The following is a 19,556-nucleotide window of genomic DNA, read 5'->3' on the forward strand; positions in this document are numbered from 1 at the left end:
CGTTCCCTGGAGCAAGATCAGGACTCCTTGCAGCTGGAACCAGGACTGGGTTCCAGGACCCATTCCCTGGAGCAGAACTGGGACCAAGACTGCTTTCCAGGACCAGGACCCATTCCCCGGAGCAAGACAGGACAAAGACTGGTTTCCAGGACTCACTCCCTGGAGCAGGACAGGACCAGGACCGGTTCCCCGGCTCAGGACGGTGCCTCCCGCGCCTCCCGGGGGCGATGCCGGGGCCGGGCTGGCGGTGTGGCTGCCGTGTCCCGTCCCCTCCCACCGTGGAGCCAAGTTCAAACCGCGGGCCCCGGCGGAGCGGAGGGGCCGGGCTCCCCGGGAGCCGCCGCGGGGCTCCATGGTGAGTGCACGGCACTGCTGCCCCTGCTCGCTCCTCTGCCCTTTCCCCTTCTGCCTCTGCTTAGCCCCTCTCCCTTTTCCCTCCCCCTTCCCTCTCCTCTTCCCTACCTCCTGCCTCTGCTTCTGCCCCTTCTCCCCGTTTCTCTTCCTTTCCTCTTGCCCCTTCCCTCTCCTCTTGCCCCTGCCCATTCTCCTTTTTCCTGCCCATTTTCTCCTTTTCCCCCTCCCTCTCCCCTTTTTTCCCTCCCTTCCCCTTTTCCCTTCCCCCCTTCCCCTTTTCCCCCTCACTCTCCCTTTTCTCTTTTCCCCCCTCCCTTTCCCTTTCCCCCTTTTTTCCCCTCCCTCTCCCTTTTGTCTTTTCTCCCGGTCCATTCCCTGTGCTGGGGGCTCCCACTCCCACCAACCCCCCACTGCCAGGGTGGGGTCAGCTCCACCTGGATGGGATTTGCAGTGCCCAGGATGGGGCTTGGGACCCATCAGGACGTGGCTGGTTCTCCTGGGATGGGGCTTAGACGGGCCGGGAAGGAGCTCAGGCTGGTTGGGATGGAGCCACTTGGGTTCGGAAAAGGACTTGGATCAAGAAAACAGGGCTGGGCTGGGTCAACAAGGGGCTTGGATGTGGATTGAAGATGGGAGCCAGTGGGGAAAGGTTTCTGGTTCTTGTTGGGAGGGCTGATCTAGGTGGGATCAGGCTGCTGTGGCTGGATGGGGTTTGGACCTGGGCTGGTCGTGTAGGGGAGAACACAGGGTCTGGTCTGTCCATGCGTGCGGCTGCAGCAGGTGCTGCGGCTGTGGGTGCTGGCAAGGTTCCTATGGATACGAGGGTGTCAGAGGCAGGGTCCATTCATCTGGAAGGAGCTGGAGACCCCAGTGGGGCTCCCAGGCAGGTGGCCAGCTTTGCCCTACGCTGCTTGGGCAGCCAAGGCTTGCACGAGTGCCACCAGGAGCTGCTCTATCAATAATGGTGATTTCCCTTATCTCTGCGTATTTGCTGGAGGATTAGAGCTGAGGAAGAGATTAGCTCCCCTGCCAGGTCCTGCACTCTCGCTCCCTTGGCTGCTCCTTCCCTGCCAGCCCTCCTGTGGGAAGGGATGATCCCAGAGCTGCCCTGCCTGCTGCGGGGATGGGGCAGGAGGAGAAGGAATCGCCCCAAATCAGCTGCTGAGCTTCTCTTCCTGCACCCTGAAGAGTAGGAAGCAACGGTCAGACCTGGGATTTGCTGTCGGCTTCTCTGCTCTGCATCCCTCTCTCGGCACTGCTTCTTCCCTGCTCTCTTTGGGCGTGCTGGGAAGCACCTACTGCACCATCCAAGCTCCGTTCCCCACTGCTCCCAGAGCTTTTTGAATTCCAGGCTGTGCTTCCTCCCCTGCTAAGGACTGAGAGTCCCGTGCCGTGCTCGGCTGCCTGGAAATGCTGTAGATAGTGTGCGTTCTCCTGGAATTTGGTCCCAGTTGTTTAATAAGGCGCTTCAGGGAAGTCATTCCCAGTTTAATAGTAAAATTGCATGGTCTTGTCTTCCCGGCGGAGGAGGCTTCCCAAGAGCAACCCTTAGACTTTGGACAGGGTGTCCTCATGGAAGCAGCGCTTTCCTTTGCTGTCCGTGAGGATTTTCTCCTTGGCTCTGCTGAATCCCCTCCAGGGTGAGACCTCCCTGTAGGTTTGCAGAGAGCAAAAGCAGCAGCACAGGGAGGCTCTTCCTTGCCCTTCCCAACCCCCGGATGGGGCCCAGCACGGCTCTACTGGAAAGCACGTGGCAATCAAGGAAGCTGAAGAGCCCAGTGGGATTGTTACCGGTTGCACGTGGATTTGCTCATCTCCTCATGAAGTGCTTCTGCTCCAAGATGACACCTGTGTTTGTGGCTTCTGGGACTAACGGAGTGTTGGGTTTCACCTTGCGTTAAGCCCCTGTTGCTCCTGCTGGGCTGCAGGAGGGTGGGGAAATTTTTCCTCACCCTTTGGAGCTGAGACTAGCCTGTGACTGAGTGAACAGCATGGATGTAGGTTTTGCCAGCAAACCCTCCAGTTTCCCACCAAAGGGCAGGATGGATGGTGTCTGCTTGAGCTCAGACTTCAGCAAGGGAACTTTTTCCTTCTGTCTGGCTCTCAGAGAATGTTCTGAGATGTGAGCTGGGGCTTGGGGCAGGCAGATGCTGGCAGCAGGAGGAGCTGCCTGCCCCCTCCTCCTCATTCGCCTTTTGGCCGCTGTGCACAGGTTGCATATTTGGAAGGAGCTGAGCCGCTTTCTGCCTGCCCAGACCTGACACCTGTGGAGAGGGGAGGGAAATTGGGGGAATCTGAGGGGGCTTTTCCTGCAAACAGGAGATGACAGAAGCACTGCGGTGCCCCAACGCTGTGCCATTGCTCAGCGATGCGGAGATGAGAGCGTCAGGCTCCTTTCCTGGCAGATGCTGTGCATGCATCAGGCTTCCCATTCTCGCCCTGCTGCTGTGGGACTGCTCGAATATCTCCGGTCACCTGAGGTTGTGCTGGCTTTTCTTCAAAACCCTGAGACTCATCCCTCAGAGGGTCCCACCACCCTCTCCATCTGCTTCCCGCCAGCTCAGATGTCAGCGCTTGGGTTTCCCTGCTCTGCTGGGGCCAGCGTGGGGCTGCCGGGAAGGCTTGGAGCTGTGAGGATAGGAGCGCACTGGCAAGAGTGGGTGCTTCTGCTACTTTTTTGGCTCTTGCGTGAGGGCACCTGAGCCTGGGATGAGCAGGAAAAATGCTGCGTGGGAGCTGGAAAAATGCTGCGTAACTGTGTCCATGTTGTGGGGTTTGTGAAGGTGCAGAGAGCATCCTTCCGAGGGGGCTTGAAAACACTCATGTCAAGGCATGAAGGTTTGCTGGCAGGGAACCAGGCGGCTCCCTGCCTCCAGCTCCTCTCTAAAGAGCAGAGCATGTCCCTTTCTGCTCCTCTGGATAGTTGATGAGTTGAAATACGACAAGCTGGGGAGCTGCTGAGGGCTGTTGGGGCAGAGAGCTTGGGGACAGACCCTGTAGACCCACAAAGTTCCCTGCTGCATCTCTGTGCCGTGTACGCGGCTGCTGGTACTGCGGAGAGCTTGGTGTGGGCAGCACTGCCTGGACTGGGCTGAAGCTGGAGCAGTTTCTCAAGAGCTTTGCTCCAAGAGAAGGCAGTCGGGCTGGGGGATTGTCCTGTGGGAGAGGAGGCAGTGGCTCTCCATCCCGTGCATGCTGCACCTGCAGAGGAGGGAACAGGTCTGATGGAGGTTAGAGGTGAGGGGCTGAAGGCAGAGCCAGAAGCATCCCTTCATCCTTGTCTTCCCTCTGGCTGACACTGAGCCCTTTCCTGCACAGATTCTCCCGCGGGTGCTTTCCTGCGCTGTTCTGCTCCTCCTGCTTGTCGCTGTGCTGAGCAGAGGCAAGAGGTGCAGCATAGCCAAAATCCTCCGGCAGTACCGAGCTGTCATCTTCCACGAGATCCAGAACCTGGTGAGTGGGGAGGGAGATCTGCCTGGGGCCCTGGACTCCACTTTGGGGATGCAGCTGCTCTGTGGGATGGGGCTGGAAAGCTTAGCACGGGGCTGGCTGCTTTACTTGCCGGCATTACTGGGGAGAACAGGGGGGTTAAATTCCTGCCTCACATGGGAAGCACTGATGCTTTGGGGCCTGATCTTGCTTTATTTCTCCAGAAAAACCTGAGCGGGTTGGCAGACAGGAGTGGACTGGCTTGTCGTTCGAACAAGGTGAGCATCAAGGGATGCAGGGCTTGGGCATCGTGTGGGCTGAGCCTCTGGCAGACCTGTCAAACCCCTCTTCCCACCCTGGGCCACATGCTTCTCTCCAGGGCCAGAAGATCCTGCTCTCTATCTACAACATCAGCATGTCCCTGCGGGAGGTGGCGGCCGGCACCCTGCGCGGCCCCGAGGAGCTGGCGGTGTCAAAGGTGGCCAGAAACACCGACTTCGTGCTCAGGGAGAACTGCAGGAAAATCAGCAAGGTGGGAGCCCTGCCCCTTCCCAGTTACCCCAGTGGCTCCCAGTTCCACAGCAGCAGGGCTGAGGGCAGAGCCTGCCCTCCTGCACGCTCTCCTGGCTGCCCATGAGGAGTCCCCAGGCTCTGCCCGCAGCATCCCAGGGGCTGAAAGTCTGTGCTGGGGCTGTGGCCGGGGGACTCTGGTGGCCCAGTGAGCTTTAAACTGGCCAGGAAGGGAAGTCCAGCAGTGAGGGACAGGCTGATGTCCCAACCAGCTCCCAAGTTTGTTCCCCGGTGCTGTGATGCCATGGCTGATGGGAACACACACCCTCATCCCAGTGGGATGCTCGCCTGGGAGTGGGTGCACCCAGTCCTGCTCTTGCACCTGGGTGCTTGTAGATAGGAATAGACATTTCTTCCCATACTAGTCTGGGCTCTCCCGCATCCCTGGGGCTCTGGTGGGGAAATCCAGCCTGGAGGATCCCTACCGCAGCCACCAGCAACTCACTAACAAGAGGGGAAACCCCAGGGCAGTGAAGCGCTGGCTCCCCAGCTCTGCCTGGCTCTGGCACGGCGCTGGGCTCATCCTCCCCACCACTGCCGTGGAAATCGGCTGGCGCTGATCCTGCCTGGGCTTTGCTGGTGTGGGATGGAGGAGCTGCTGCTCTGCAGCGATGCCTGCAGACTGACCTTGGCCATCTGCCCTGCCCGTGGATGTGCTGTCAGCTCTGGGGACCCAAGAGCCATCCTTGGTGTGGCTGTGGGCGGTTTGACCACCCCAGGCTGCAGCTTTGTGTGTTCAGTTTTGGGCCTCTCACTATAAGAAAGACATTGAGGTCCTGGAGCGCGTCCAGAGAAGAGTGACAAAGCTGGTGAAGGAGCTGGAGAACAAGTTTTATAAGGAGCGGCTGAGGGAACTGAGGTTGCTTAACCTGGTGAAGAGGAGACTGAGAGGAGACCTTATTGCTCTCTACAACTACCCAAAAGGTTGAAGAGAGGGGGGTGTTGGTGTCTTCTCCCAAGTGATTGGTGATAGGACAACAGGGAATGGCCTTAAGCTGCATCAGGAGAAGTTTATGTTGGATACTAGGAAAGATTTCTTCACAGAAAGTGTTCTCAGGCACTGGCAGAGGCTCCCCAGGGAGGTGGTGGAGTCACCACTGCTGAAGGGGTTTAAAAGGTGGGTAGATTAAGTGCTTGGGGATATGATTTAGTGGACAAGTATAGTTGGAGTTGGTCATCTCAAAGATGTCTTGCATTCTATGATGATTCTACGATTTGCTCACACAAACCCCATATGTGCAGGGTGGGATGTCCCGGGTGGTACTGGGCTGGTGGCTTTTGTCCCCCTGACTAATTCCTGTGTGGTGGTGGTGGGTTGTTTCTGCTCCCTCGGCGTGCAGACCCCGCTGCACATCTCAGCGCAGCCCCGGCGGAGGGGACCCGGCCGCAGGAGAAAGCAGCTGCGGGAGATCAGGAGGAAGGTGGAGAGGCTGGCGACCTGCTGGGAGAAGCTCTACACCCTGCATGCACCCCACCATGGCTTGCAGGACTCATAGGGATGTCCTCACCACGTGCCAAAGGGATGTGCTGCACCGGCATCGCGGCTGCTGGCATCTGATTTGGAAACCTGGGGCAAATTCAACCCTGAAGGCAGCAGAGTGGCTACCGGTGGGTGGCCGAGTTGGACTCACCTTCCTGTTCCAAGGTGGAACCCATCTCCCAGCCCCATTGCCTGTGATGGGGATGACAGGTTGGTGGGATGGCGGCAGTGGGAAGCTGGAGCACCAGAAACATTGGGAGAAAATGGGGAAGAGAAGAAAAAAGGAGATGAGGTGAGGGCTTTCTATGATTCTCCTGGCCCCACGTTACCTGCTGCTTCCCTGGGAACAACGGTTGTTTTTTGGGGCAGAAAGAGGATATGTGGGGCCATGGCTCTGAGGGCTCCGCTGGAAGTGGGACAACTGCACACTCACAAGGCTCTGAGGGTGGCCGGGCTGTGGAGAGCAACATGCGTCCTTCTTGTTCTGCTGGGACAGACGGAGCAGCTGGGCAGCCGTGGCAGACAGGAAAACCTGGGTGCATCCCTGGGCACCTGGGGAGCTGCTGAAAAACAACAAAACCCCAGGCAGCTGCGGGGCTCAGGGTCAAAGCTTGGCCTCTGCGGTGGTCAGCACTGTGGACCCAGATCTGTGGGTGCCCCAGCACCCCCATGGAGTACTCAGCCCAGAGGGATGCAGTGTTGGGTGAGCTGGGGAGCAGCCTCCCTTGTCACCACGCTCTGCCAGAGCCCTGGCCGGTACCCCGGCTCCGCCAAGGGGTGGCAAAGTCTCTGGGAAGCCAGAAATAAAACCTCTCCTTCCCTGGGAACCCTTTGGATGCTTCATCTGGTGACCCAGGAGGTCTCATCTTGCTGATGATGCTGGTCATGGTACAGGGGCCGTGCAAGCCTGGGAAGGAGCTCCCAGCAACTGTGGGCACGGTGACATCTCTGTGTCCGCTGTGCCTGAATGCGTGGGCCAAGGGGCCCTATCCCGCCCGCTTCTGCTGGTGCATGTGTGGGACAGGACAGGGCTTTGCTGCAAAAGCTGCTTCTCTGGGATGCCGTTCCCTCTCCTGGAGCCGCGGGCAAGGCTGGAGCAGTGACTGGGGGGGGGGAGGGCTGGCGTTGCATCCGTGCCTCAGTTTCCCCAGCCTCTCTCCAGCTGGGTGGATCTCTCTGCTGGGTGGCTGTGGGGACGGCTGGGGAGGACACGAGATGGCAGCAGTGGGCTGTGTGCGCTGAGCGCAGCCCTGGGTCCCCGTGGCCTGGGACATGCAGCTGCCTGGACCACAGCCCCACCAGCAGGCCCTTGTCCCCTCCCCACCAGGACCTCACCCACCCCCCAGGTCCCACTGGTGGGGAGCAGTGGGGGCTGCTGGCAAGCCATGAGCCTTGGAGGGGATGGGGACACCTTTCCCGGGGGGTTTCTCTGGGGGTTCACACAGCCGGCTGGGGTAGGAGGGATGCAGGGGGGAGAGGGCAGGGGATGCTCGGGGGTCCTTGCCCCCGCCTAGGCTGGGATCTGGGCTGCGAGAGGAGCCTGGGGGGGTGCATTGCCAGGAGGGGTAGGAGAAGCCCCCCCATGGGTTTAGCTGGGTGCAGGATGGGCCTCCTGATTTGATGGGGCAGAGACCCCGGGTTTGGGTGTGAGAGCACAGGGATGCAGGCTGGGGCTGCTGCTCTTGTCGGGTCCTGAGTGTTTCGCAGGATCAGGCCAGCGGCCCCCGGAGACGCTGTCTGCGTGCCATGGGGCAGGCTGGCGCCAGCAGCGCAGCTCATGTGGGGAGCCGCGGTTCGGCACAGCCTGATGCCAGAGCCCTCCCGGAGCTGCGCTCTGCCACGCTCGTCCCTGGCCAACCCCACCACGCCTGGGCTCCTTCCTCCCAGCTCCATCCTCCTCCTCAGGCTCGAACACTGCCTTCGTTCCCTCCTGCCCTTTCTGCTGCTTCCAGGGGGTTTTTGCACTGGTTTGGATTTGGGTTTTCTTTCTTATTCCCCGCCTTATCCCAACCACCACCCCCACATCCTGCCAGCATCCCAAAATAGCCCTATTGATGCTTGACATCCCCCGGCTGAGGGTCCCGCCGGGGCATTGTGGTTGTCCCGGCTATGCTGTGCCGTGATTCCCGCACCATGGCACGGTCGGAACAACCGCGACGCCCTGGTGGGATGTGATGGCTCGTGCCCAGCATGAGCGGGACGGTGGCTTGGGACAGGGTGACTCGGTGCCGCCTTCTGCGTCAAGGTCGCTCCCCTTCTCTGCTGATGCGGACAAAAGAGAGCAATAACAGCCCTGTTCATTACCCATCGCTTGCAAGCAGCAACGGGGGAGGACAACGGCTGCAACTGCTGCCGAGCTGGGCAATCGCTGTGTGCATCACCCCAGCATCTGGGCAACCGCCGTGTGCATAACATCAGCATCTGAGCCATCGCTTTGTGCATCACCCCAACATCTGAGCAACTGCCTCATGCATCACCCCAACATCTAGGCAATTGCTGTATGCATCACCCCGACATCTCACCCCGGCTGCCTCAGCAGGCAGAGAAAGGGGTGGTTGTGCCCGGTGCTATGGATTCGGCATCTGAGTCATGGTGGGAGGCATGAGCTGGTGTTCGGGAGGGTTACGGGCTTGGTACACTCACCGCAAGCTCACTGCGAGCTTGTTGTGAGCACCGGCTGCGGGAAAAGGGGGAGAGGGAGCCTGGTGAGGTGGCAGGAATGAGTGCATGGAAAGGAAGGAAAGAGTGAAGGAAGAGGCTAAAGGGAGGGAGGGGAAAAGCGAGGTCGAAGTGACGGTGGAATCACAGCAAAAACAGCCGGAAAAAGGAAACAGGCCCTGAAAAGTCAAATAAAAATAGAAGCGAGGCGAACCCAAGTGTGCAGCACATGGGAGTGAGCGCATTTCCTTCGAGGGCAGCACCGCACGCTCCCGGCTGCTCCGGGGGGGCCACTCTGATGTGGCTCCAGCAGCCGCTGCTGCCCTGGCGCCCCCCCCTGCCCCGTGCCAGCTGCTTGGCAGCCGCCCGGCACCCTGCCAGCCCCCACCTCGCTTGCGCAAGGAGCGCGGGCGAGGCCGGTGCTGGGATGCCCTGGGCACGCCTGGGCACAGGACGGGGTGCAAAGGCTGCCCACGTCTGTGTTAGAGCACGAAGGGCGTCACGGGGTGGGGGGCTCGCTCGCCGTGCCCTCAGCCCCACACCGCGCCGTGTGCTGCCGGCCCATCGCCTTGCCAGATGCATCTGGGCGCTGTGCAAACAGCGCAATCACGGCTTCCTCCCCTCACCGCTTGTTTTGCAATCACGGCAGACGGGGGCTGGTGGTAAGGGGTGGTGGGGATGGGGATTGGTGCTCCTTACCAGGACCAGCATGCTGCATCCCAACCCGGCTGTGGGCTGAGCTCGGAAGCAGCAGATCCCAGCATGGTGGTGCTGAGGGACCGTGCCTGAGGACCGTGGCTGCCAAATACCCGCGGAGCCGCTGCCAGAGGCAAGTTTTGCCCCTTTGCACTATCACCATCTCACTGAAAGACAGCTGTCGCAGAGCCATTACCATCTCGGGGAGCCAGCAGCCCCCCTGGTCGGTGGTGGTGGGGGTCCCTTGCACACACAACCCCCCTGCTTTGGTCCTCATCCCCCCACAAGCTGGGCTGGGGGCCGCTCCCCTGGCAGCCCCAGCGCTGGGGGCACTGGCACACACAGGCGGTGTCTGACGAAGCAGAGCAGCGTTTTTGTTCTCTCCCATCTCCCTGCAGCATCGTAAAGCTGTTGAAAGCCCAGATTTACAGTGTGATAAACTCTAGGGGCTCTGCCGAATATTTTACAGCTCTGTCCTTTGGAGAGCGGCTGGTTTGGAGGAGTAGGAGAGAGCTGGGCGCGGGGCTGCACACCCGGCGGCATCGCTGCCTGGCTCACGCTGGAGGGTGAGGGTCCCAGGGGGTGGGGATGGGTAGGAATGAGGTTGCACGGAGCTGTGCTGTGGCCCAGGTGGGTTCTGCCATCCCTGGCCATGGGATGCTGGGTGCTTGAGCCCCTCTAGGCAGCAGGAAAGCGCTGATCCTTCTGTTTTCTGAGACTGTTATTGGTTTTGGAGGCAAGCAGATTGTGCCAGGATGCCCATGCCAGGACACGCCAGACAAGAAGCAGAGTGCACCCAGGCCCAGCTCTGGGTGCTTTCCCTCCCTGCTCCCCTGCTGGGTGCTGCAGGCTGCTCGGTGGGAGCCTTTGCGCTCTCTGGGAAGCGCTGGGTGATGCTGGAAAGCAGCTCTGCCCTGGTCTGCCGCTTCTTCTGCCAGCAAGGGGTTCACAGCCTGTGTGTATGTCTGTGCATGTGTGTATGGGTGCATGTGCGTTATTGTGTGTGTGCGTGCATGTATGCATGGGTATATGTATGTGGTTTGGGGGGTTGTGCATGGGTGTGTGTGAGTGATTTGGGGTGTGTGCATGCATCTATGGGTGTGTGCATGGGTGCATATGAGTGATTTGGGGTGTGTGCATGCATCTATGAGTGTGTGCATGGATGCATATGAGTGATTTGGGGTGTGTGCATGCGTCTATGGGTGTGTGCATGGATGCATATGAGTGATTTGGGGTGTGTGCATGCATGCACACGGGTGTGTGCGTGGGATTCCTCTCCACGGCTGCCTCTCAAGGTGGTGGCTGCAGCCCCCACTGCCACCACCAGCCCAGCGCACCCTCCTCCCTGCTCCCAGAGCTGGAACTGGAGCTGCAGCCAGGCGTTGGAGCCGTCAGGCCTCGGCACGGTGGGAAGGCAGCGGGAAGGGGATGTCAGGCTCAGCAGGACCATGAGTTCACTCTGCTGATCCGGGCCCCGATGGTCTCACAGCTCCACAGGCGGGTGCTGGCTCCAGAGGCTCTCCATGCCAGGCAGCAGCGAGGGGTCCGGATGGACCCTATTCCTGCTCCATGCTGGCGAGCGGGCATGTGACGGCTCCCAACACATGCCTGCCAAGCTGCTGAGGAGCCGGAGGGCCGCTGTGGCTCGGCTGGGGTCTGGGGGGATCAGGCTGCCCCCACCACCGTGGCCCCCAGCCCCACTGCTCAGCCCATGGCATCCAGCACCGGGGCCCATTGTTCGGCCGTGCGGGGCTGCGGGGCAGGATTCCTTTGTCAGAGCTCAGCAATATTTTATTCTAACAATTAACCAAACACGCCCGGGCTCCCGAGCCTGTTTGTGATTATTGGAGGGCAAATTCCCCAGCCTCGTTCCCTCTTGGTGTGGCTGTGCCTGGGGCTGCGCCGGGTGGAGGAGATCCAGCCCCACTCCCTCCAGATCGAGGTTGGGGACCCCCAACCATGCTGAGCGCTCCCAATTCTGTAGCCAGCACTGGGGGTTCAGTTGCCTCGACCCCCTTGGGAGCCGGCGAGCATCGTGACATTGTCTCCGCAGCAGCGGGATCCGCGATGGTGCAGGGGCAGCAGTGACTCATGGAGGGGGGGATGTGAATCACAGCCCTCGCTCCCTGGGCAGGATGCGGCCCCGCGCTCGCAGTTTGCCGCATGCAAGTGATGGACCACAGGCTTTGTCTTCTGCAGGCTCGCTGCGATGGGATGGGGCCACTGCTCTCCCTCGGTTCCCGCCAGCATCCTGGGAGGCTGGCAGAGCTTTCCTGGACCCAGCTGCAGGGTGGGTTGAAGCTGCTGTGGGGTGTGGGTGCCTCCTGCATCCCAGCTCTCTCCAAGAGTCTTTGCTGTGGTTGGGTTGAGTCCTCATCATCGCCTGCTGCACCGGTGGCAGGAGAAGCCAGCATCTCGTTTTGCAGTGTATCCTGGAGAGTATATCGCCTAGTGCCGGCTATCAAATCCCTGTGACATCCCTTGCTTGGGGCCAGATCAGTCCATCTCGCCTCACTCCGCTCCTGCATTTCCACCCTCCGGGCAGCGGATGCCGAATCCCCAGCCTGGTGCCGTGGCCGGTGCTGCAGTGAGCCAGCGGCCCTTGCTGGGTGCTGCTGGCTGTGGATGCTGCCCCTGATGCCAGTGCCCTGTGGCTGTTCGGGTTAGCCAGGGGGTACGAGGCATCCTGGATGAGACACCCTGTGCAGGCTGTTTCTGGGGTTTTTTTGCAAGGGATGGAGGATCCCGGGAGCGGCTCAGGCAGATGAGGGGGTTCACAGCTGCAAGTTGGGAGGATGGAGGAGGAACAAACACCACCGTGCTGCCACAGCCTTGCCAGCATCCTTGGTGGCTGGAGCTGGATGTGGGGCAGGGAATGAGTATGGGCAGTGTCTCCTACCCACTGCTCCTCGCCAAGGGCAGGACAAGCCCCGAGCCATTTGCCCCAGCCCTCGCCCCACCCCAGTGCCTAAACCTGCTCCATCACAGCCAGGGCTCCCTCCTCGGTAGTGCTGGCTGGCTCTGGGCTCTCAGCCCCATCCTGGATCTTAAAATACAGCAAGTCATCGAAGCAGAGCTGCTCGGGCGGCCGGGCCAGGCAGGGCAGTCGCAGCGCGGTGCCGGTGAGCAGCCCGCCGAGCAGCGAGACACCGATGGCCACCGCCAGCCCCGCTCCCTGGCACAGCGCCTGCCTGCCTGCCCCACGGTCCCCCCACAGTCTCCCCGCTACCTCGCTGGCATTGCCTTTGACAAGAGACCCCTCGGAGAAGTGGAACCCAGCTGTGTCCTTGGATGTCACCAGGATGACCACGACGCTGGCCGCAGCGCCGATGATGCCAGGCAAGCCATGGAGGTTGTGGATGCCACCCTGGTCCTGGAGCACAAGCTTCTTTGCTAGGAATGGGGTGAAGAACCTGAAGCCGAGGATGCACACCACAGCTGAGAGGCTGCCCAGGGCAAGAGCGGCTACCGGCGGCATAGCCATGTCAGCCACCACACCGATGGCCACCCCGCCAGCCAGGCTGCCGTTCTGCAGGTGGCCAGGGCTGAGCTTGCCATCCTTGTCCAGCAGGCTGGAGACCACCATGGTGGTCACAGAACTGGCGCTCATGGCCAGGAGGGTGTTCAGGATGGCACGGTGCTGGGCATCTCCTGGTTGGCAGAGGACGGCCACAAAGCTGGGCCAGAAAACCCAGAGGATGAGTGTCCCCACGAGGGACAGCAGGTCAGAGCGGCGTGTTGGGGTCTCCTTGGGGTGTATCGGCTGCCGTGTCCCCCCAAACAGACCCTTGGACAAGCCAAGGCCGAAATAGCAGGAGAAGATGTGGATTGTGATGGTTCCCCCCACGTCGAGGACACCCAGATGGGTGATGATGGCCCACTCACTGGCGAGGTAGACGGGGACTTCGCAAGCAGCCACAACGAGGAGCTGGCAGGGGCTGGTCCTCCCCAGGATGGCTCCTACAGAGATCAGTACTGTCACGGCAGCAAACTCAGCAATAAGGAAGCTGTGGAGATCCAGGTGGACCTGGCCGTGTTGGAAGTGATGGATCAAGCCCTGCAGCACCAGAGCCCATTGCAAGGAGAAGTTGAGCAGAAGGAAATTGTGGGTGAGGGCACTGAGGCCGTAGCGGGGCAGGAATGATAACAGGAGCCCCAGTCCCACCACCAGCATCACCTGGATGTCCTGGAAGAGGGGATAGATGCTGTCATGACGGTTGGCCAGCAAGTTGGCATCTTCCGCCTCCACTGAGGGCTCATCGTATGTGACGAAGAACGTGAAGAAGAGGAGCAGAGCACCCTGGAAAATCCCCAGGGAGAGAGGCAGGAGACGGCGGGGACTGGTGGAGGGTAGCACAGCCATCCTGTGGTGAAGAGGAGGGGATGGTGACCGGTGGGGTGGCTAGGCACGGGCTGACAGTCCTGGAGCACCCACAGGGTGAGCTCCACTCACTCCTACATCAGGGTTTTATGGCCACAGTTAATTTTTAACCAAATATGCAAGTTTATGTGCCAGAAGAGGAGGTTTTTTCCCCCTCCCTTCTTTAAACATAACACCCATAAATTGCCCACGTGCTCTTGTTTGGCCACCATAAAAAGGGGACATGAGGGATTTTATGGTTTCGAAGGAAAAGAAGAAAATCCAGCCATGGGGCAGAAGGGAAGAAGGATGATCTGCAAGAAGCCGGCCAAGGATGAGCGTACAATGTCATGCACCCCCATTTAAACCCTCCCAGGAGCAGGGACCATGCTGTTGAAGCCCCAAGAGCGATGCTGGGAGCTCAGACCGCCGCCCTAGATCCCACTCTGGCTTTGCTGTATCCCATCCGGCGACGGCTGCAGCACCGCCACCACTCCATGCTGTTGGATGATGCATGTTTTGCGCCACAACTGCCCGGATTTTGCAAAACTCCAAAATCAGGGCCGAAAAGATCATTTTCTCACAGGTTTGCGTTGGCTTGAATGGCTGGAAATTCATTAACAATTAGTGCGCGAGAAAAACAAAGCCCAGAGGAGCCAAGCAGCTACCCCGAAGTTTCTGGGTTGCTGCTTAGTGTGACATTTTGCCAGTGAATGTCTGGGAATAAAAAAAAATAATATATGAGAACCACAAGAACAAAAGGCAGAAGGGTTGGTAAATATTTGTTCCAGAGAGAAGATATTTTTGTGCTGTCCCTGATCTCAACACCCCTGCCGCGGGCGCTGGCTCCGCGCCGCTCTTCGTCATTGTTACTGGAGGATGAGGCAGGCGAGGGCGCAAAATGGGAAACAATTGTTGAATAATCTGCACGAGGCTCCTCTGCCAAACCCTCTCCGGCCATTTTTCAACCCAAAGATGCTGGAAATGAGGGCAACGTACAGGAGGAGGTGGTGCTTTGAAGGCAGCGCCTCTGGGGGTTGAGGAGGAGTTGTGTAGTGGCCAAGCCATGGCCAAGGGCAGTGGAGGGGTGGTGAGAGCTGTGGGGGTTTGCGGGATGGGACCTGGGATGCTTTGTCCGCTCGTAACATGTCCCTGCCGCACGGCTGGTGATGCTAGTGGCAGCGGATGCTCCTACAGGGATTCCTTGCCCAAGGAAATGTGGGACTGGGGTCCCCATGGTGCCGTACATCTCTTTTTTGTATCCCCAGGCTGACGAGGGCTGGAGTGGGATGAGCAGGCAGGATGCTCCCATTGCTCCTGTCTGTGCCTTCACAAGGAGCACAGCCCGACCCCACCGCCCACAGCTGCTGCCGGCTCCCTCCTCCACTGGGGCAGCAGGGATGGGTGCAGGCAGAGCCTCCCCACCTCTTGCTGCTATAAAAAAAAGGCAAAGAAAGGTGATTTGAACTTCCAAACCCTCACCCGGAACCCTCTGCATGCTACGCCAGCTACTAAAGGGACTTCCAAGGGGGCAGCCGGACACGGTAAAACCTCTCTGGTTGATGGTGGGTGAGATAAAACACCACAGTGATGCTCTGAGCAGGCAGCACTCCTGACATGGAGGAGTTGGGCTGCTCTTAAAGACTTGGGGGAAGCGTTTTGGCCCCGGCTGAAGAAAGGAGCTGCGTGTGAGCAAGGGTAGGGCTCACCCTGCTGTGGCAGACACTGAGGTGCTCGCTGCTGCACGCTCACTCCTCTCCTGCTGCCCTGCACCAGCTCAGCACTCCCCTTCTGCCCTTCCCGCTGCAGTTCAGGACTTCTTGAAGGCACAACTTAAATAAAACACTCAAAGAAAAAGCTTTTGAATAGATCTTTAAAGCAGAGCAGTTTAAAGATTGCAAAGTTATGTCAAAGGGCCTCCTGCGAGGAAGAGGAGGATGCCAGAGGAGGTGTGTTCCGGAGCTTCTCAGTGGTGCTGGATCTGCTGGAGAGGACAAGCATTGTGTTGGGAGGTTTGGGATGTAAAAGCCATCCTGGATCTGAACATCACCTCTGGCAAGGGGCCCGGGGTGCAAGCTCAGCTTGGAAGGTCAATAGAAGCAAAAGGAGCACACGGGGAAGTTGCAGCGTGGAGCTGGGCTACCAGGCTTGGTGCTCAGGGAAAAGGGGTGTTTCCGGAGGTGACACAGTTCCTTATCTCCATCTGCAGGTGATAAGGAGTTGCAGGCTCAGCGGGGCATCCTTGGGCATGTGCCCTTCTCCACCTGGAAATCTTTCTCTGGCAGCACTCAAGGATTTGGGTTCCTTATCTGAGATCCCAGAGGGGCAGAAACCAATGCAGGGGTTCCCTCGTGACCCCCAGCCCCTCGCATCCCTCTTGCCAACATCCCCTGCTCTGCCGCATCCACCGCAGGGCTGAGCTGTGCTGGCACGTCAGCACGAATAGAGACAGGGACCAACCACCACGCTCCTCTGCTGAGCCATTGGGTACCTCCATCCTCTTCCTTTGGGAAAAAGACCACCCTGTTTAGCCTCCACTTCCCAAACCGGAAGAGGTGCAAAGATCAGTGATGTCCAAGTGCTCCCCATGCTAAAAACCCTGGTGCAGAGAGGGGGGAGCCCTGTCGGGGCGTGGATTAAAAAATAACCTTTATGGCACCCATAAATGAAGGCTGAAGTTTAAAGAGGTCTCCAGGAAGGTGAAAGTCCCCCAGCCCTGGAGCACCCCTGGAGCAACGAATGATTAACCTCATGGTGCAGGGTGCGTTGGTGGGATGCGGGGTCCATCCTGGCAATGGAGACCTGGTGTTGGGGTGGAGATTCAACCCCTTCAAGAAGGTTTTCCAAGCATGGAGAATTTTCTTTCGGCAGTGAAAGAGCTGGGATGGAGGAAGCATCTGGTGAGAGCTCGAGTGATGGGGAGGGGACCATTGAATTCCACCCCCCACGTCCCCCTTTCACTGTGTGGGCAGTTGTTTTATGACAGAAGGGCTGGGGAACCATTTTAGCATGATCCTCGCTGAGACTGCTCGAGGAGTTCCCTGCTGAGGGCTGGATACAAAGAAAAGCTGAATTAACCGAGGGTCATATAAGGCAACAGGATCTGACAGATCCAAGCCAATATACGCTGGCAACAGCCAGTCCGTGGCACTGTGAGAAAACACTCCTGCAAATTTAACAAATCCCTATGGTCTAGAAAGTCATGTAGAAGAAATTACTAATGAAGAGATCTAGTCATATCTGGATTTCCAGACGTTGGTCGTGCTCCCACCGTGTTTTGCAGGCCATATAAGTACATGGATCTGAATCCCAGGCGCTGGAGACCGGGAGGATTGTTCTGATCGTCTTCTTTGACCTTCCTGTGTCAGCCGAGCGCTTCTGGAGAGGAGGGGATGCTCAGCCCAGCCGGGGATGGATCTTGTGGCCATGCTGGGTTGGGGTCGGATGGAGAAGGTTTGGTACCCCCACCCCATGGCGATGTGCTGGCACCCAGGGATGGGCACTGGGCACCCGCTGCATTGCAGGAGGGAGCAGGAGCTCTGGTTTCATCCCTACAGAGCTCCAAGTGGATGCCCAGCCAAGGCTCTGTGCAGAGGGACTGCAGATGACACCTCGCATCGCTCTTCTGCCCACCACCCCTTCCAGCTGCTCTTCTGAGACCAGAGCACCTCAAAAATCCCCATTCCCTGAAGATCCTGCCTCTGTAGGTCCAACACAAACACCTGGATGGTGTCTAAGTGAGCCGGGAAAGAGGACCACGAGTGTTTTGAAAGCCCCGGTCCTGTTCCGACCCCGGACCAGGGGCTGTGAGGTGGCAGACGGGGGGGGCCAACCCCAACCCCAGCCCCTTGCAACCAGGTCCTGAGAGGGAGGGGGACGACAAAGCCCAACAGATGTCACCCCAGCATCACGCGGTCCGAGTGGCCTTCTCCATCTTGTTAGCACATTGTGTAACACAACATGTGGAGGCGCTGAGACCGCACACGCATGCACTCCCCGACAGCCCAACCAGGGGGAAAAGAAGGAGAGGGGGGAGAAAGAAGAAGAAAAAGAGAAAGAAAAAAAAAAAAAAAGGAAGCAATTTAAGCTTTGAATCTTTCTCTTTAAAATGTTCTCATGGCTTCATTAGAATATGCAGCCACAGAGGCTTTGAAGAGCATGGTATAAGGAGTGAAACATCTGGAAAAATTAGGATTAATGAAAACATAATTCCCAAGACTAAAGGAAAGATTAATCCTGCGTTACCACTTGTGTGTTCCACAGCTTTTCCCCAGCTCATAACACTGAACTTATTAAATCACCCTGAGCTGAGTTTTCCTTTTTCTCTCTCCCTCCCCTATTGAGCCCAATGGAAGCGACTGATGCCAAATGGAACGATAACCAACTGTGCTGAGCAGTGCGGGCATGAGCCTCAAAGCCTGCCCTGAGCACAGGTGGGCACCCACAGCCCGACGGAACCATGGGGGGGTCCTGTGGAGCAGGGGTGCTGTGTCCTGGTAGGGCTGCACCTGCTCCCACCCATGCTCCTGAGCAGGATGGGGCCCAGCGGGGTCACAAAGTGTGGGGGGATGCTGGTGAGATAAGGAATAAATAAGGAATAAAGCACCCTGATCTGATTTCAGCTGGCTTGAGACCAAAGTGGTCATGAAGCATTGCTGAGTGGCATTGCCGCAAGCGCAAGGCTCGCCCTGGTGCTGTGCCAAGTCATTCTGTGTGGTGCCAGACTGCGTTGTGCCGTGCCATGCTGTGCCGTGCTGTGTGGTGCCATTCGGCATGGTGCCATGCCGTGCCATGTCATGCCGTGCCATGCTGTGCCATATCATGCAGAGCCATGCCATGCTTTACCATGCAGAGCCATGCCATGCTGCGCCCTGCTATGCCATGCCCATGCTGTGCCCATGCTGCCACCACTCTCTGCTCCAGAAGCAGCCGTGTTTCGCTGCCGCGGGGCCATGTTTTGAGCAGGACACCGGGATGTGCCAGCCCTGTGCCAGCTCACACAGCTGGGCTCTGGGCCGTGGCACATTGTGGTGCCAGAGAGTACCAGGGGCTCTCACCAGCCATGCCAACCCCTTTGTGAGCCCCCTGGGCAGGGCTGGACCTCAGGCTGCTTTGGAGCAGAGCTTGGCTGAGATGGGGACCAGTTGGGGAAGATGCTCAAGGACCCTGTATCCCCATAAAATACTGTAGTAATGTCCTTTTTCTGTGGGGCAGTGATGCCACCAGCAAGTAGCCTGTAAGTGCTGGCGCTGATTTAGTGGTGGTGTGTGTGTTCATATCTGATGTTGACCCCCCCAGCTTCATCGCTGTGGATGCTAATTTGCAAAAACAAGTGGAGTTGGTGTTGGAGCGCGTTTATCCCAGGACTAGGCGACTGTGCAGCCCTCTGTAGCGCAGCGCTCCCTGAGAAGAATGAAAGAAAGCAGATTTCGCTTCACTGCGTCTTCACCCGCCCCACACTGGGTGCGGGGAGGCCAGGCAGCGCCAGCAACGCTGGGACCAGCTCTGCTGAGCAGCCAGAGCAGGAAAACTCAGGCTGGGATGCTCTGGAGAGCTGGAGGGGCTGCATGGGATGGGAATGAGGAGCAGCGCTCGCTCTGCAAGTCTCTGCTGGGCTTTGGGTTGGCTCTTGCCTGCTGAGTGCTCCCCAGCGTGGTGCGATGGGGGAACAGATGTCGTCTGCACCCCTTTCCCCACCTGCTGTGATGTTTGCCCTGTGCATGGGGGGAAAAGGACTTGTTTGCCCGACACATGAGGTGAAAGAAGTCATTTGGCCCACGCATGGGGAAAAATGGCCCGTTTGCTCCATGCATAGGGGGAAAGGACATGTTTGCTCCATGTATGGTGGGAAAAGGGCTCATTTGGTCCATGAATAGGCAAAAAGGGCTCATTTGCCCCACACATGAAGTGAAAGGATTCATTCTGGCCCATGCACGGGGGAAAAGGGCTCATTTGCCCCATACTTTGGGAGAAAGGACTCATTTGCCCCACACATAGGATGAAAGAACT

The 19,556-nt window shown here is 58.7% G+C and overlaps 2 protein-coding genes across 2 annotated transcripts; one reads left to right on the forward strand and one right to left on the reverse strand.

Annotated features, from left to right (window-relative positions):
• Positions 1–284: 284 nt before the first annotated feature.
• Positions 285–6,781, forward strand: LOC128853825 (uncharacterized protein C20orf204 homolog). The gene is made up of 5 exons (XM_054081577.1): positions 285–355; positions 3,673–3,807; positions 4,008–4,061; positions 4,163–4,315; positions 5,694–6,781. Exons 1-5 carry the CDS (start codon positions 353–355, stop codon positions 5,847–5,849), a joined length of 501 nt encoding a protein of 166 aa, XP_053937552.1. The 5' UTR covers positions 285–352; the 3' UTR covers positions 5,850–6,781.
• Positions 6,782–8,766: 1,985 nt separating this feature from the next.
• LOC104060893 (ammonium transporter Rh type B-like) lies at positions 8,767–16,035 on the reverse strand. The gene has a single exon (XM_054081897.1). It carries the CDS (start codon positions 13,548–13,550, stop codon positions 12,156–12,158), a length of 1,395 nt encoding a protein of 464 aa, XP_053937872.1. The 5' UTR covers positions 13,551–16,035; the 3' UTR covers positions 8,767–12,155.
• Between the last annotated feature and the right edge of the window lie 3,521 nt (positions 16,036–19,556).

The sequence above is a fragment of the Cuculus canorus genome, chromosome 16 (assembly GCF_017976375.1).
Source record: "Cuculus canorus isolate bCucCan1 chromosome 16, bCucCan1.pri, whole genome shotgun sequence".
Taxonomy (NCBI): Eukaryota; Metazoa; Chordata; class Aves; order Cuculiformes; family Cuculidae; genus Cuculus; species Cuculus canorus.